Below are 17,016 nucleotides of genomic sequence, written 5' to 3'. Positions count from 1 at the left end.
GGACTGCAGAGACAGGGAGAGGTCAGGATAGGGACAGACGACTGCAGAGACAGGGAGAGGTCAGGATAGGGACAGACAGGACTGCAGAGACAGGGAGAGGTCAGGACAGGGACACACGGAGAGGTCAGGACAGGGACACACAGGACTGCAGAGACAGGGAGAGGTCAGGACAGGGACAGACAGGACTGCAGAGACAGGGAGAGGTCAGGACAGGGACAGACAGGACTGCAGAGACAGGGAGAGGTCAGGACAGGGACACACAGGACTGCAGAGACAGAGAGAGGTCAGGACAGGGACAGACAGGACTGCAGAGACAGGGAGAGGTCAGGATAGGGACAGACGACTGCAGAGACAGGGAGAGGTCAGGACAGGGACAGACAGGACTGCAGAGACAGGGAGAGGTCAGGACAGGGACAGACAGGACTGCAGAGACAGGGAGAGGTAAGGACAGGGACACACGGAGAGGTCAGGACAGGGACAGACAGGACTGCTGAGACAGGGATAGGTCAGGTAAGGGACAGACAGGACTGCAGAGACAGGGAGAGGTAAGGACAGGGACAGACAGGACTGCAGAGACAGGGAGAGGTCAGGATAGGGACAGAGGACTGCAGAGACAGGGAGAGGTCAGGACAGGGACAGACAGGACTGCAGAGACAGGGAGAGGTCAGGACAGGGACACACGGAGAGGTCAGGACAGGGACACACAGGACTGCAGAGACAGGGAGAGGTCAGGACAGGGACAGACAGGACTGCAGAGACAGGGAGAGGTCAGGACAGGGACAGACAGGACTGCAGAGACAGGGAGAGGTCAGGACAGGGACACACGGAGAGGTCAGGACAGGGACACACAGGACTGCAGAGACAGAGAGAGGTCAGGACAGGGACAGACAGGACTGCAGAGACAGGGAGAGGTCAGGATAGGGACAGACGACTGCAGAGACAGGGAGAGGTCAGGACAGGGACAGACAGGACTGCAGAGACAGGGAGAGGTCAGGACAGGGACAGACAGGACTGCAGAGACAGGGAGAGGTAAGGACAGGGACACACGGAGAGGTCAGGACAGGGACAGACAGGACTGCTGAGACAGGGAGAGGTCAGGTAAGGGACAGACAGGACTGCAGAGACAGGGAGAGGTAAGGACAGGGACAGACAGGACTGCAGAGACAGGGAGAGGTAAGGACAGGGACAGACAGGACTGCAGAGACAGGGACAGACCGTACATCAGAGTGAACACTGACCTGCGTTCAGAAGTGCACAGTGGCGTAGAGGCTGGCAGCGCTCTGGTCAGAGGGAGGGGCTGTGAAGGCAGAGGCACAGTGAGGAGAGGGAGGAGCAGGGCAGACCCACACAGGACACTCTGCTCCCTCCCCTGTCCACTGGTCCAGCCTGGGGGCGAGGGGTCGCAGAGAGAAGGGACCCAGACGCCGTGCCTCACCTTTCTTCTTCTTCGGCTTCACCTGGCTGTACAGGCTGCTGGGGGCGGGGGGCTCCCAGGGTCCGGCTGGGGACACAGGACAGGAGTTGACTTGCCTCCTCGCTCGTTCAGGAATTACGAATGGGAGCAGGAGACGAACAGAGCCAGGCCCCTGGCTGTAAGGGGGACACAGTGACGCTGACCCCCACAGCCCCCTCACTCAGCTCCTCTCCTCCCGGCTCTGCCTGTCTCCAGGTGGAAGAGGAGCAGCTGCTCTGTTCTCTCTGTCTCCTGTCTCCTGTCTCAGTGTCTCAAGTCTCTCTCTCTGTGTCTCCTCTCTCTCTCTGTGTCTCAAGTCTCTCTCTCAGTGTCTCAAGTCTCTCAATGTCTCCTGTCTCTCTCGGTGTCTCAAGTCTCTCTCTCGGTGTCTCCTGTCTCTCATTGTGTCAAGTCTCTCTCACTGTCTCAAGTCTCTCTCTCACTGTCTCAAGTCTCTCTCTCGGTGTCTCAAGTCTCTCTCTCGGTGTCTCAAGTCTCTCTCTCACTGTCTCAAGTCTCTCTCTCACTGTCTCAAGTCTCTCAATGTCTCCTGTCAATTCAATTCAATTCAAGGTGCTTTATTAGCATGACCGATGGGTACAATCAGTATTGCCAAAGCAAATAAAAACAATAAAATTAACATGGAACAAAACATAAAATACAATCTACAGACCTATTACAGACAATTACAACAGAGACATGTCATAAAATATTTACATATACTGTAGACAGAAGGAGCATTATTGGGAGACAGGCTCACTGTTCCTCAGGCTGGGACAGGAGATCACACACTGTATTATTATTATTGAGAGACAGACTCACTGTTCCTCAGGCTGGGACAGGAGATCACACACTGTATTATTATTATTGAGAGACAGGCTCACTGTCTGATCCTCAGGCTGGGACAGGAGCTCACACACTGTATTATTATTATTGAGAGACAGGCTCACTGTCGGTTCCTCAGGCTGGGACAGGAGATCACACACTGTATTATTATTATTGAGAGACAGGCTCACTGTCTGTTCCCCAGGCTGGGACAGGAGATCACACTGTATTATTATTATTGAGAGACAGACTCACTGTTCCTCAGGCTGGGACAGGAGATCGCATACTGGGCTGCCAGTTCAGCTGAGTTCCCTCCTCCCTCTCCCAGTAGGATTGGGACCCGTTGTGATTCTGGCAGGTGTGGGAACTGTGGGATTAGATTTCTGAATTTGGGGAAGAATGTTTCTCTAATCCCAGAGTATCTGTCACAGTGCAGTAGGAAGTGCACTCAAGTGCTCTCTCGGTGTCTCAAGTCTCTCTGTGTCTCCTGTCTCTCGGTGTCTCAGGTCTCTCTCTCAGTGTCTCCTTTCTCTCTCTCGGTGTCTGAAGTCTCTCTCTCGGTGTTTGAAGTCTCTCTCAGTGTCTCCTGTCTCTCTATGTCTCATACCTGCAGGTGTCCTGAGATTGAGAGCAGAGTAGCAGACCTCCGTGGAGCTCTCTCTCTGGGCTGCACCTGAGAAAGGACACACAGTTGTCAGAGGAACTCGTGTCACTGACACTGTTCCCAGCAGAGCTGCCAGGAGTGTGAGAGTGCGTGTGTGTGAGAGAGTGTGTAGTAGAGCTGTGTGTTTGTGTGTGTTTGTGTGTGTGTGTGTGTTGATAGTGTGTGTAGAGCCGAGTGAGTGTGTGTAGAGCTGTGTGTAGTAGAGTTGTGTGTGAGTGTCTGTAGACCTCAGTGTGTGAGTGTAGTAGAGCTGTGTGTGTGTGAGTGTGTAGTAGAGCTGTGTGTAGTAGAGCTGAGTGTGTGAGAGAGTGTAGTAGAGCCGAGTGTGAGAGTGTGTAGTAGAGCTGAGTGTGTGTGTGTGAGTGAGAGTGTAGTAAACTACACACTCTCACACACACACTGAACTCTACTACACACTCTCACACACTCAGCTCTACTACACTCTCACACACTCTGAACTCTACTACACACACTCTCACACACTCAGCTGTACTACACTCACACACACACACACACTGAGCTGTACTACACTCTCTCACACAGTGTGTCAGTGTGTAGTTGTGTCTCTGGAGGTGCTGGAGCCCTCACCTGTGCTGGCAGGCAGGCTGACCTCGGCGTACAGGATGTCCCCCTCCGGTCTGACCTCAGCATCTGGGGAAGCAGCAGTGTTACTGGCCTTCTCACACACACACACACACACACACACACACACACACACAGCCCACAGCCGCACAACACTGCAGTACAGACACACACACCGCTCAATACCACACAGAACCGCAGTACAAATACACACACACGCACAAAGCTCACTGCAGTACAGACACTCATCGCAGTACAGACACACAAACCACAGTACTGCTCACAAATCAAAACAAAACTTGGCAGCAGCTACACAGAGACTCAGGGCCAGTTGACCCCAGCAGACAGTGTGAGACACGGATCTCACTCTTCTTCACTTTCTCCTTCTGAGGGACATTGCAGTACACAGCTTCACCACCCAGGGGCACTGCAGGGAGAAAACACACCATTAACACCGACTGGACACCAGTACATGAACACTGCACTGAGAGAGAGGGGTTCATACAGACACACTGACTGGACACTCCAGTACATGAACACTGCACTGAGGGGTCAGGTGTCCTGTTTCAGTCCTACCTGCCTGTGTGTTCAGGGTGCTCAGCTGCAAAGCCTCAGGGCTGTGAGTCCGGCCTCTGAGCGTCACTTGGTCCTGCTCAGCTGAGTCCCTGCAGCAGAGGAAGTGTACAAGCAGTAACTGACGGACCCTGGCTGACCCTGACTGACTCTGACTGACCTTGAGACCCTGAGACCCTGACTGACCCTGAGACCCTGACTGACCTTGAGACTCTGAGACACTGAGACCCTGACTGACCCTGAGACCCTGAGACTCTGAGACCCTGAGACCCTGACTGACCTTGTGACCCTGACTGACCCTGAGACCCTGAGACCCTGACTGACCTTGAGACCCTGATTGACCCTGAGACCCTGAGACCCTGACTGACCTTGAGACCCTGACTGACCCTGACTGACCCTGAGACCCTAACTGACCCTGACTGACCCCAAGGCCCTGAGACTCTGAGACCCCGGCTGACCGCTGTCTTTCTCAGTGTGTCCCAACACTGACGGGGGACCAGCGAGGGTGCGATCCTGGGGTCCCCTCTCCCCTGTGGGTTGCTGACACTCACCTCTGCTTCCCAGCGGCGCACGGAAGCCCTGCAGAGAAACACCTGTGTTAGAGTCCAGAGCTCTGGCCTCCTGTCAGATAGTGCTGCCCAGTCCGGTCCTGGAGGGGTCAGTGTGTCTGCAGCTTGGCTGTCCAGTCCTGGTCCTGGAGGGGTCAGTGTGTGTCTGCAGCAGGGCTGTCCAGTCCTGGTCTTGGAGGGTTCAGTGTGTGTCTACAGCAGGGCTGTCCAGTCCTGGTCCTGGATGGGTCAGTGTGTGTCTGCAGCGGGGGTGGTCAGTCTAGAGTCTCACCTCTGGTCCTGTGGTACAGCAGCCCAGCGATCAGCATGGCCAGAACCAGCACCAGCAGAACCACAGAGATGTAGGCAGACAAGGGCAGCTTGGAGGCTGTTTGGACAAGGGTGAGACACACAGGTCACAGAGGCGAAAAACCTTTCACACTGACCAGGCTCTCCACACTGACCAGACTCCACACTGACCAGACTCTCCTCACGAGCTCTGAGGAAGAGTGCGAGTCTCTCCACACTGACCAGACTCTCCTCACGAGCTCTGAGGAAGAGTTTGGGTCTCCACACTGACCAGACTCTCCTCACGAGCTCTGAGGAAGAGTGCGAGTCTCCTCACTGACCAGACTCTCCTCGTGAGCTCTGAGGAAGAGTGCGAGTCTCCACACTGAGCGGACTCTCCTCACGAGCTCTGAGGAAGAGAGTGAGTCTCCTCACTGACCAGACTCTCCTCGTGAGCTCTGAGGAAGAGAGCGAGTCTCTCCACACTGACCAGACTCTCCTCACGAGCTCTGAGGAAGAGTGTGAGTCTCTCCACACTGACCAGACCCTCCTCACGAGCTCTGAGGAAGAGTGCGAGTCTCCTCACTGACCAGACTCTCCTCGTGAGCTCTGAGGAAGAGAGCGAGTCTCTCCAATCTGACCAGATTCTCCTCACGAGCTCTGAGGAAGAGAGCGAGTCTCTCCACACTGACCAGGCTCTCCTGGGAAGCAGAGACGGGCAAAAACACAGAAGTGCAGAGAAAGACAATCACGCAGAGACGGACACGAGCTGAAAGAAAGAAATGACCACAGAGGGAGAAGCTGGTCAGTAACTTCTCCTCCTGAGGGAGGAGAGCAGCCTGTTCTCACCTGCGACACGGACGTGAAGGAGCGCACTCTCTCTGCTCACCCCGCTGTGAGAGCTGACCACACACCTGTATGTCCCAGAGAAGGAGCGGTCAGCCCTGCGGACCAGCAGACTGTAGAGCTCAGACCCCGAGCTGCTGCGCCTGACCGCGGACATCTGGACAGGCCCGGTGCTGGGGGGTCCGAGGGAGGTGTTCTGGACAGGCCCGGTGCTGGGGCTCACCGTGCTGTTGTCTCTCAGCAGGACGAAGCTCAGCGCAGGCGGGGGGTGTCTCGTGACCTCGGCCTGGCAGGTGAGGTTCAGAGACTCCCCCTCCTCCAGCTCTGCGCCTGGAGAGGCTGTCAGGGTCACTCTGGAGAGCAGCTCTGGGGACAGAGAGCAGATGGACACTCAGCACAGGGATCACAGCTCTCGGAGATGCCTGGAGCCCAGCAGCCCTGCGCTCAACACTCGCACGGGTTCTCTGCAGAGAGCCAAGCTCACACACAAGCAAGCCCATCCCAGACTGTCGCACAACGTTCTACAGCATGTTGTGTGTGTGGCTGAAACAGAAGCAACCTGCCTTGAGTCATGGTGAACCTACTGAAACACGGGCTTCAATAACATCAACCAAATACAACAAACGAGTAATAACGACCAATAATAATCTGGTAAAATTAATAACACTAATTCAAAACACAGAGCTGCAGTGATCCTGATACAGAAACAAGAGCCCGTCAGTCCCCACACTGTCCACAGAGCTGCAGTGATCCTGATACAGAAACAAGAGCCCGTCAGTCCCTACACTGTCCACAGAGCTGCAGTGATCCTGATACAGAAACAAGAGCCCGTCAGTCCCCACACTGTCCACAGAGCTGCAGTGATCCTGATACAGAAACAAGAGCCCGTCAGTCCCCACACTGTCCACAGAGCTGCAGTGATCCTGATACAGAAACAAGAGCCCGTCAGTCCCCACACTGTCCACAGAGCTGCAGTGATCCTGAGATACAGAAACAAGAGCCCGTCAGTCCCCACACTGCCCACAGAGCTGCAGTGATCCTGAGATACAGAAACAAGAGCCCGTCAGTCCCCACACTGCCCACAGAGCTGCAGTGATCCTGAGATACAGAAACAGGAGCCCGTCAGTCCCCACACTGCCCACAGAGCTGCAGTGATCCTGAGATACAGAAACAGGAGCCCGTCGGTCCCCACACTGCCCACAGAGCTGCAGTGATCCTGAGATACAGAAACAAGAGCCCGTCAGTCCCCACACTGCCCACAGAGCTGCACCCAGTCAAGTCAAGCCTGCCGTGAGGGAGGACAGACACAAGGTCTGATACTCAGCCAACACTGCAAACTCACACTGAGGTCTGATCAAGATGATGACAGGTTCAAGCCAACAGCACACAGCGCTGCAGAGCCTCTGTCCAGAGAGGGTACAGGGGTACAGCAGGGGTACAGCGCAGCAGCACACGGGATACTCAAGAGTTTTACTGCCCATCCTCCGCATCTTCCTCCTCCTCATCACCCCAGTAACAGAGACAGAGCAGAGCAGTCTACACAGTGTCAGTGTCAGTGCAGGGCTAGTGGTGTCTTACCTCTCACAGACACTCTGCTCTCTGGAGAGACACCCCAGTGGGAGTGTTCACACCTGTAGGAGCCCTGGTCTGTCTGAGACACTCTGTCAATAGTCATCTGTCCATCTCTCTGGGGCTGGACCTTCTCACCATCTTTATAAAAGACACCAGTTGACTGATATGTTATGTATCTTCTGTAATAATCATACAGCTGGACTCGACAGCGCAGAGTCAGAGAGTCTCCTTCAGTCACAGGCTGGGGTGGGATCTGCAGGATCACAGGGCCACCTGCACAACAGAGCAAAGACACAACATCAACACTCTGGGGTGTGTAGACTCACACACAACACATACACACACACTGGAGTGTGTCGACTCACACACAGCACAGACACACACACTGGAGTGTGTACAGTCACACACAGCACAGACACACACACTGGGGTGTGTAGAGTCACACAGCACAGACACACACTGGGGTGTGCAGAGTCACACAAAGCACAGACACACACTGGAGTGTGTAGAGTCACACACAACACAGACACACAAACTGGGGTGTGCAGAGTCACACACAGCACAGACACACACTGGAGTGTGTAGAGTCACACACAGCACAGACACACACACTGGAGAGTGTAGAGTCACACACAGCACAGACACACACACTGGAGAGTGTAGAGTCACACACAGCACAGACGCACATTGGAGTGTGTACAGTCACACTCTCAGTCTGTCCTTGCATCAGACACTGGAGAGACTCCAGGATACCAGTAAGAGTCTCTCACAGCGCAGGGTCCACCCACACCTGTCTGGGGGCACAGGGAACGGGGCAGGAGGGCAGAGAGGTACAGCTAACAGGGCACAACCACAGCAGCAAGGCAGCTGAACCAGGAACAGAGGGCTGGGAGGACCTGGAACAGAAGTGACTCACCGGAGACCGTCAGGGTGACAGAGTAACTGCGCTGTCCGGCTGTGGACTCACACCAGTAAACCCCACTGTCCGACTCAGAGGCGTAACTGGTGCTGCAGACGACTCCAGCTGTTCTGCTCCCTCGACTTGGACACCTGGACACCTGTCCTCGCCCTGTCCAGTACTTCACTGTCCACCCAGCAGAGCCCCCCTGGACCTCACAGCGCAGAGTGACCGTCTGTCCGGTGAAGTGCTGAGTGCTGGACGGGCTCACGGTCAGAGTGACCTTAGGCAGCGCTGAGACACAGAGACACAGCAGGGTCAGAGTCCAGACAGACAGTGAAGACAGACCCCCTGTTCCTCCAGTGGGACAGCAGGACACAGACCCGTCCCCAGAGACACACAGACACAGCAGGGTCAGAGTCCAGACAGACAGTGAAGACAGACCCCCTGTTCCTCCAGTGGGACAGCAGGAAACAGACCGGTCCCCAGAGACACAGAGACACAGCAGGGTCAGAGTCCAGACAGACAGTGAGGACAGACCCCCTGTTCCTCCAGTGGGACAGCAGGGCACAGACCCATCCCCAGAGACACAGCAGGGTCAGAGTCCAGACAGACAGTGAGGACAGACCCCCTGTTCCTCCAGTGGGACAGCAGGACACAGACCCGTCCCCAGAGACACAGAGACACAGCAGGGTCAGAGTCCAGACAGAAAGTGAGGACAGACCCCTGTTCCTCCAGTGGGACAGCAGGATACAGACCCGTCCCCAGAGACACAGAGACACAGCAGGGTCAGAGTCCAGACAGACAGTGAAGACAGACCCCTGAGCTGACAGAGATGATGGTCTGACCTGTGATGTTGAGGATGATGGGTTCACTGAGCTGTGATTGAACTCCTCTCTGTCCCCGACACCAGTACTGTCCCCGGTCAGACTCAGCAGCTGCAGTGATGGTCAGCGTGTGTCCAGTTACTCTGTGTCCAGCAGTCTGGGACACTGCAGTGTGAGCGTTGTCTTTGTACCAGAGATATTTCCAGCCTGTAGTCTCCCCGTCAATCTCACAGCTCAGAGAGATGGTCTCCAGGAGGAAGACCTGAGTCCAAGGGGGCTCCAGGCTCAGGACAGGTGTGGGCGGCTCTGAGGAAGAGACCAGACAGGCCTTCAGGAACTGGGACCTGCTGAGGGTCCGCAGTGCCCGTGTCCTCAGAGGAGGAGAATGAACCCTCCACACCACTGAACCACACCAGGGATCGAGAATAAACAAACCTGGTGACCACAAAACCAAATCTTCACTACTTAATCATACATCCTCATGTCATCCCTTATAAATGCACAATATTCTAGAACGAGTATTCACCAATACTCACTACTGACATGAATCTATTTCCTTTCAGTAATTTTCTGTTTAATTTCAGAGAACAAGCTGCTGAGCTCTCAGGCTTTAGCAAGAAAACTATTCAGAAGTGCTGAGAGGATTATCGTGCTGAAACACTGACCTGACACAGTCAGAGAGACAGAGTCACTGAGCTGTGACTGAAGTCCTCTCTCTTCTCTCTGTCCCCGACACCAGTACTGTCCCCGGTCAGACTCAGCAGCTGCAGTGATGGTCAGCGTGTGTCCAGTTACTCTGTGTCCAGCAGTCTGGGACACTGCAGTGTCAGTGGTGTCTTTGTACCAGAGATATTTCCAGCCTGTAGCCTCCCCATCAATCTCACAGCTCAGAGAGACTTTCTCTCCAGTGTAGAAGCGACTCCAGTGAGGATCTACTCTCAGCGCAGCCCTGGGCAGAGCTGGAGGAACAGAGATTCACAAGAGAACTGAGTCACTCATTGTCACTCTGTGAAAGCCCCTCTGTCAGCTGTGCCTCCTGTCCCAGAGCAGAGGGACAGGAGTCCTCAGGGCGCAGGTGTTTGGACAGACTCACCTGTCACTGTCAGAGTGATGGAGCTGCTGGTGCTGGACAGAGCAGAGTCACTTCTCCTCACACCCTGACAGCTGTACTGACCGCTGTGGGACTGAGCCACAGGGCCGAGTGATAAGGTGTTCTGATCGTGGGCTGTGGACACCCAGGGAAACACCTGCTCCCGTCCTCTGTACCACCTGTAGCTCCAGACAGAGTCTCCTCCACCCTGAACCTCACACCTGAGAGTGACCTGCTCTCCAGTGAACAGGGGTGTCCAGTCTGGCTCCTGGGTCAGCACAGCCCCTGGCCTCCCTGCAGAAACACAGCAGCACACAGCTGTCAGCTGCCCTGTCTGTAGGGCTCTCTGAGCATGAACCCTGGAGAACCCTCACCGCCTGCACACAGACACCTCACCACCTGCACACAGACACCTCACCGCCTGCACACAGACACCTCACCCAGTTTGGATCGCTCTGCTGTTTTTGCTTTTTTATACAGGAAACTATTCTTGAGATCTCAGCCATGGCTGTTTTAAGACAGGGGTTTCCAAGCTTTCGAAAGGGGCGTTAGCTCACGCACTTGGAGTTGCATGCCATCAAACATTTTAAATGTCAATGACAGCTCTACTTACATTTAAATAAAACATATAATAATAAAAAATAACATTAATCCCAAATTAATCAATTAATATCCACATCTTTCCACTGTGTGACTCCTGCCCTTGCTTTCCTTGCTGAGCTGTCCAGTCTCAGGCCCGTAGCTGGACACTTTAAGCAGCACGCAAGCCGCTGAGTGTTCAGCTGTAAACCGGCTCACAGAGGTGTGTTGATCCCAACGCTGAGAGCAGTGAGGAAGCCTCTGTCTCCAGTCAGTCAGATCTCACTGGCGCCTGACAGAGACGCTGGGATGGCTTTCAGCAGCCTCAGGTGTGTTTCTCTGATCCCGGAGTTCAATAAGGCTGTTGCGCCGTAATTCATTTAACCGTATTTCGAAATCCTCAACACCCTCCCACACAGCGCTCAGTGTGTGAGGAGTGTCTCTGGACTCACAGCAGTCAACACAGTCTCTGCTGGTGGAGAGCCTGTGGAGTCTCATGATCAAGTCTTACATGAACACAGACAAAGCCCTGAGTTTCAATATCCTTCACTAGACCTGCCACATGGCCAGAGCCTGCTATCAGAATTACTTGAGCAACTGGTAACACCCCCCACAGTTGACACTGTAAACCAGTCAGCTGTGAAGAATCCACACTCTTGGGGCTGGGAGCACTGGTGCCCAGTCCTGCTGAGAATGGCCAGACACTCACCTGACACCTGGAGCTGCACAGCATCACTGTCCTGAGTGAAGACGATTGGAGTCCCTCTGCCAGCTCTGCACCTGTACTGCCCTGAGCGTGTCAGAGCAGCTCTGATGGTGTCTCTGTGGTCAGATTGGTAAACCTCAGTACTGTCTCTGTACCAGTAGTATCTCCAGTCAGTAGATGTGTCTCCCCTCAGCTCACAGCGCAGGGTCACCGAGTCTCCTGTGAAGATCTGCTGGCGATCACAGGTGAGTACGGGCTTCAGCGGAGTCCCTGCAGGAGTAGAGACACTGACAGGACCTGCAACTCCTCAATCACACCTGTCTCCTAGAACAGCTCTCCTCCCACAGCAACACCTCCTGCAACACTGAGTCCAGCTGCCCGCTGGCCCAGAGCCTCACAGCCCACCGACACTCTGAGCCAGACTGAAGGACTGACACTGGACTCACCAGACACAGTCAGAGAGAGCAGCACTGAGCTGCACACTGACACACTGAGCCAGACTGAAGGACTCACACTGAGCTGAGAGACACTGGACTCACCAGACACAGTCAGATAGACAGCAGCACTGAGCTGCACACTGACACACTGAGCCAGACTGATGGACGCACACTGAGCTGAGAGACACTGGACTCACCAGACACAGTCAGAGAGAGCAGCACTGAGCTGCACACTGACACACTGAGCCAGACTGAAGGACTCACACTGAGCTGAGAGACACTGGACTCACCAGACACAGTCAGAGAGACAGCAGCACTGAGCTGCACACTGACACACTGAGCCAGACTCGCCAGCGCCCAGAGAGACTATTCAAGCCGACCCAGCAGAGGTGTGCAGGACTTCTGGGAGAGTTACTGTGAGGAACAGCGCCGGTGCGCAGGACTTCTGGGAGAGTCACTGTGAGGAACAGTGCCGGTGTGCAGGACTTCTGGGAGAGTTACTGTGAGGAACAGCGCCGGTGCGCAGGACTTCTGGGAGAGTTACTGTGAGGAACAGCGCCGGTGTGCAGGACTTCTGGGAGAGTCACTGTAAGGAACAGCGCCGGTGCGCAGGACTTCTGGGAGAGTCACTGTGAGGAACAGCGCCGGTGTGCAGGACTTCTGGGAGAGTCACTGTAAGGAACAGCGCCGGTGCGCAGGACTTCTGGGAGAGTCACTGTGAGGAACAGCGCCGGTGTGCAGGACTTCTGGGAGAGTCACTGTGAGGAACAGCGCGGGTGTGCAGGACTTCTGGGAGAGTCACTGTGAGGAACAGCGCCGGTGTGCAGGACTTCTGGGAGAGTTACTGTGAGGAACAGCCCTGGTGTGCAGGACTTCTGGGAGAGTCACTGTGAGGAACAGCGCCGGTGTGCAGGACTTCTGGGAGAGTCACTGTGAGGAACAGCCCTGGTGTGCAGGACTTCTGGAAGTGTCACTGTGAGGAACAGCGCCGGTGTGCAGGACGTCTGCTTCTCGTGCAGATCAGTTATGGGATACTGTATGTGTTGCTTCTCTTTCCTATTCCCATTCCAAACCGCCAGGCCACCAGCCACTGCTGATGGCACAGGAGCTCTCGGCGACCCCAGTTTAAACAGCAACTTGATCAGATGGGTCCTGAGGTCTCAGCAGGTCAGCCTGGGAAAGTGTTTATCTGACCTTCATTACAGGGGCTGTGACGTGTCCCTCCCACTGCACGTTTGTACACTAACGATTTTAAGAGCAAACACACAGACTGACATCTCGAGGGGTACTGATGACAGTCCTGGTCAGCTTATTACAGGATCCAGACAATCATCAATCATCAGACAACTGGCGATGAGCTCCAGGCCAAGTCTGAATTCGTGCTCTTCAAACACGAGGCAGCAGAGAGGAGCAGCTCCAGGCCGTGCTCACAAAACCTCTTCATTCCTGTCACACTGATGGAGGTGATTTCACTGCTGTTTCTTCTTACTGACAGTCGGATCTACAGCCACACACAGGCTTGAGGATTTCGGAAGAGTTTCTCAAGGACCAGGAGTGTCTGAGCTTAGTAAACCTCCTGATCAGGTCTGCAGGCTGGGAGCACTGGTGCTCAGTCCTGCTGAGCCTGTATGTACACTCTCCTGGAGCTGGACAGGCTGCACTTATCCTTCTAGTTTTCAGGTCTTTATTCCCTCAGAGCTCACTCTGACACTTCAAATACTTCTCAGAACAGATTCCAGCCCTTCATTTCAGCAGGCAGTGCACACTAATTAAAACACCCTGAGAGAGGATCCTGCTGTTTAACTGCAGAATGTGCTCTATTGTACACCTCCTGAGGGCTGGTGTACTCACCTGACACAGTCAGAGAGACAGAGTCACTGAGCTCTGACTGAAGTCCTCTCTCTTCTCTCTGTCCCCGACACCAGTACTGTCCCCGGTCAGACTCAGCAGCTGCAGTGATGGTCAGCGTGTGTCCAGTTACTCTGTGTCCAGCAGTCTGGGACACTGCAGTGTGAGGGTTGTCTTTGTACCAGAGATATTTCCAGGCTGTAGTCTCCCCGTCAATCTCACAGCTCAGAGAGATGGTCTCCAGGAGGAAGACCTGAGTCCAAGGGGGCTCCAGGCTCAGGACAGGTGTGGGCGGCTCTGAGGAAGAGACCAGACAGGCCTTCAGGAACTGGGACCTGCTGAGGGTCCGCAGTGCCCGTGTCCTCAGAGGAGGAGAATGAACCCTCCACACCAGGGATCGAGAATAAACAAACCTGGTGACCACAAAACCAAATCTTCACTACTTAATCATACATCCTCATGTCATCCCTCATAAATGCACAATATTCTAGAAAGAGTATTCACCAATACTCACTACTGACATGAATCTATTTCCTTTCAGTAATTTTCTGTTTAATTTCAGAGAACAAGCTGCTGAGCTCTCAGGCTTTAGCAAGAAAACTATTCAGAAGTGCTGAAACATGATTATCGTGCTGAAACACTGACCTGACACAGTCAGAGAGACAGAGTCACTGAGCTGTGACTGAAGTCCTCTCTCTTCTCTCTGTCCCCGACACCAGTACTGCCCCCGGTCAGACTCAGCAGCTGCAGTGATGGTCAGCGTGTGTCCAGTTACTCTGCGTCCAGCTGTCTGGGACACTGCAGTGTGAGGGTTGTCTTTGTACCAGAGATATTTCCAGCCTGTAGTCTCCCTGTAAATCTCACAGCTCAGAGAGACTTTCTCTCCAGTGTAGAAGCGACTCCAGTGAGGATCTACTCTCAGCGCAGCCCTGGGCAGAGCTGTAGGAACAGAGATTCACAAGAGAACTGAGTCACTCATTGTCACTCTGTGAAAGCCCCTCTGTCAGCTGTGCCTCCTGTCCCAGAGCAGAGGGACAGGAGTCCTCAGGGTGCAGGTGTTTGTACAGACTCACCTGTCACTGTGAGAGTGATGGAGCTGCTGGTGCTGGACAGAGCAGAGTCACTTCTCCTCACACCCTGACAGCTGTACTGGCCGCTGTGGGACTGAGCCACAGGGCCGAGTGAGAAAGTGTTCTGATCGTGGGCTGTGGACACCGAGGGAAACACCTGCTCCCGTCCTCTGTACCACCTGTAGCTCCAGACAGAGTCTCCTCGACCCTGAACCTCACACCTGAGAGTGACCTGCTCTCCAGTGAACAGGGGTGTCCAGTCTGGCTCCTGGGTCAGCACAGCTCCCGGCCTCCCTGCAGAAACACAGCAGCACACAGCTGTCAGCTGCCCTGTCTGTAGGGCTCTCTGAGCATGAACCTGGAGAACCCTCTCCGCCTGCGCAGACACCTCTCCGCCTGCGCAGACACCTCTTCGCCTGCGCACAGACATCTCACCGCCTGCGCAGACACCTCTCCGCCTGCGCAGACACCTCTCCCCTGCGCAGACACCTCACCGCCTGCACACAGACACCTCACCGCCTGCGCAGACACCTCACTGCCTGCGCACAGACCTTTCCGCCTGCACTGACACCTCACCAACTCTGCACAGACCTCACTGCCTGCGCACAGACCTCACCGCCTGCGCACAGACACCTCACCGCCTGCGCATTGAGCTCACCGCCTGCGCACAGAGCCAGACTGAAGGACTCACACTGAGCTGAGAGACACTGGACTCACCAGACACAGTCAGAGAGAGCAGCACTGAGCTGCACACTGACACACTGAGCCAGACTGAAGGACTCACACTGAGCTGAGAGACACTGGACTCACCAGACACAGTCAGAGACAGCAGCACTGAGCCACACACTGACACACTGAGCCAGACTGATGGACGCACACTGAGCTGAGAGACACTGGACTCACCAAACACAGTCAGAGAGACAGCAGCACTGAGCTGCACACTGACACACTAAGCCAGACTGAAGGACTCACACTGAGCTGAGAGACACTGGACTCACCAGACACAGTCAGAGAGACAGCAGCACTGAACTGCACACTGACACTCTGAGCCAGACTGATGGACGCACACTGAGCTGAGAGACACTGGACTCACCAGACACAGTCAGAGAGACAGCAGCACTGAGCTGCACACTGACACACTGGGCCAGACTGAAGGACACACTGAGCTGAGAGACACTGGACTCACCAGACACAGTCAGAGAGAGAGCAGCACTGAGCTGCACACTGACACACTAAGCCAGACTGAAGGACTCACACTGAGCTGAGAGACACTGGACTCACCAGACACAGTCAGAGAGACAGCAGCACTGAGCTGCACACTGACACACTGAGCCAGACTGATGGACGCACACTGAGCTGAGAGACACTGGACTCACCAGACACAGTCAGAGAGACAGCAGCACTGAGCTGCACACTGACACACTGAGCCAGACTGAAGGACTCACACTGAGCTGAGAGACACTGGACTCACCAGACACAGTCAGAGAGACAGCAGCACTGAGCTGCACACTGACACACTAAGCCAGACTGAAGGACTCACACTGAGCTGAGAGACACTGGACTCACCAGACACAGTCAGAGAGACAGCAGCACTGAGCTGCACACTGACACACTGAGCCAGACTGAAGGACTCACACTGAGCTGAGAGAGGCTGGACTCACCAGACACAGTCAGAGAGAGCAGCACTGAGCTGCACACTGACACACTAAGCCAGACTGAAGGACTCACACTGAGCTGAGAGACACTGGACTCACCAGACACAGTCAGATAGACAGCAGCACTGAGCTGCACACTGACACACTGAGCCAGACTGATGGACGCACACTGAGCTGAGAGACACTGGACTCACCAGACACAGTCAGAGAGACAGCAGCACTGAGCTGCACACTGACACACTGAGCCAGACTGAAGGACTCACACTGAGCTGAGAGACACTGGACTCACCAGACACAGTCAGAGAGACAGCAGCACTGAGCTGCACACTGACACACTGAGCCAGACTGAAGGACTCACACTGAGCTGAGAGACACTGGACTCACCAGACACAGTCAGAGAGACAGCAGCACTGAGCTGCACACTGACACACTGAGCCAGACTGAAGGACTCACACTGAGCTGAGAGACACTGGACTCACCAGACACAGTCAGATAGACAGCAGCACTGAGCTGCACACTGACACACTGAGCCAGACTGATGGACGCACACTGAGC

The 17,016-nt window shown here is 54.7% G+C and overlaps 1 protein-coding gene across 12 annotated transcripts in view; it reads right to left on the bottom strand.

Moving 5' to 3' along the window:
• LOC148640473 (Fc receptor-like protein 5) overlaps window positions 1-17,016 on the bottom strand; it is a 28,002-nt gene that overhangs the window by 4,265 nt on the left and 6,721 nt on the right. For 3 of the 12 annotated variants that reach the window (XM_088619699.1, XM_088619698.1, XM_088619700.1), the window contains 15 exons: window positions 11,455-11,721; window positions 10,170-10,460; window positions 9,742-10,035; window positions 9,098-9,382; window positions 8,268-8,543; window positions 7,358-7,624; window positions 5,848-6,145; window positions 4,938-5,033; window positions 4,310-4,676; window positions 4,101-4,257; window positions 3,892-3,951; window positions 3,531-3,593; window positions 2,886-2,951; window positions 1,436-1,501; window positions 1,239-1,297 (listed from right to left, as the gene is read on the bottom strand). In XM_088619699.1, coding sequence (XP_088475825.1) covers window positions 1,245-1,297; window positions 1,436-1,501; window positions 2,886-2,951; window positions 3,531-3,593; window positions 3,892-3,951; window positions 4,101-4,257; window positions 4,310-4,676; window positions 4,938-5,033; window positions 5,848-6,145; window positions 7,358-7,624; window positions 8,268-8,543; window positions 9,098-9,382; window positions 9,742-10,035; window positions 10,170-10,460; window positions 11,455-11,721 — 2,906 coding nt within the window. In that variant the 3' untranslated portion in view covers window positions 1,239-1,244. Of the gene's footprint in view, window positions 1-1,238; window positions 1,298-1,435; window positions 1,502-2,885; window positions 2,952-3,530; window positions 3,594-3,815; window positions 3,952-4,100; window positions 4,677-4,937; window positions 5,034-5,782; window positions 6,146-7,357; window positions 7,625-8,267; window positions 8,544-9,097; window positions 9,383-9,741; window positions 10,036-10,169; window positions 10,461-11,454; window positions 11,722-13,739; window positions 14,034-14,381; window positions 14,676-14,809; window positions 15,101-17,016 lie in introns of those variants that run through there. The other 9 variants (XM_088619692.1, XM_088619691.1, XM_088619693.1 and 6 more) reach the window with 8 other exon arrangements.

Source organism: Lepisosteus platostomus, chromosome 25 (genome assembly GCF_059453375.1).
Source record: "Lepisosteus platostomus isolate fLepPlt1 chromosome 25, fLepPlt1.hap1, whole genome shotgun sequence".
Taxonomy (NCBI): domain Eukaryota; kingdom Metazoa; phylum Chordata; class Actinopteri; order Semionotiformes; family Lepisosteidae; genus Lepisosteus; species Lepisosteus platostomus.
The sequence above is the reverse complement of the archived record's forward strand: the minus strand, read 5'-3'. Positions and strand labels throughout refer to the sequence as shown.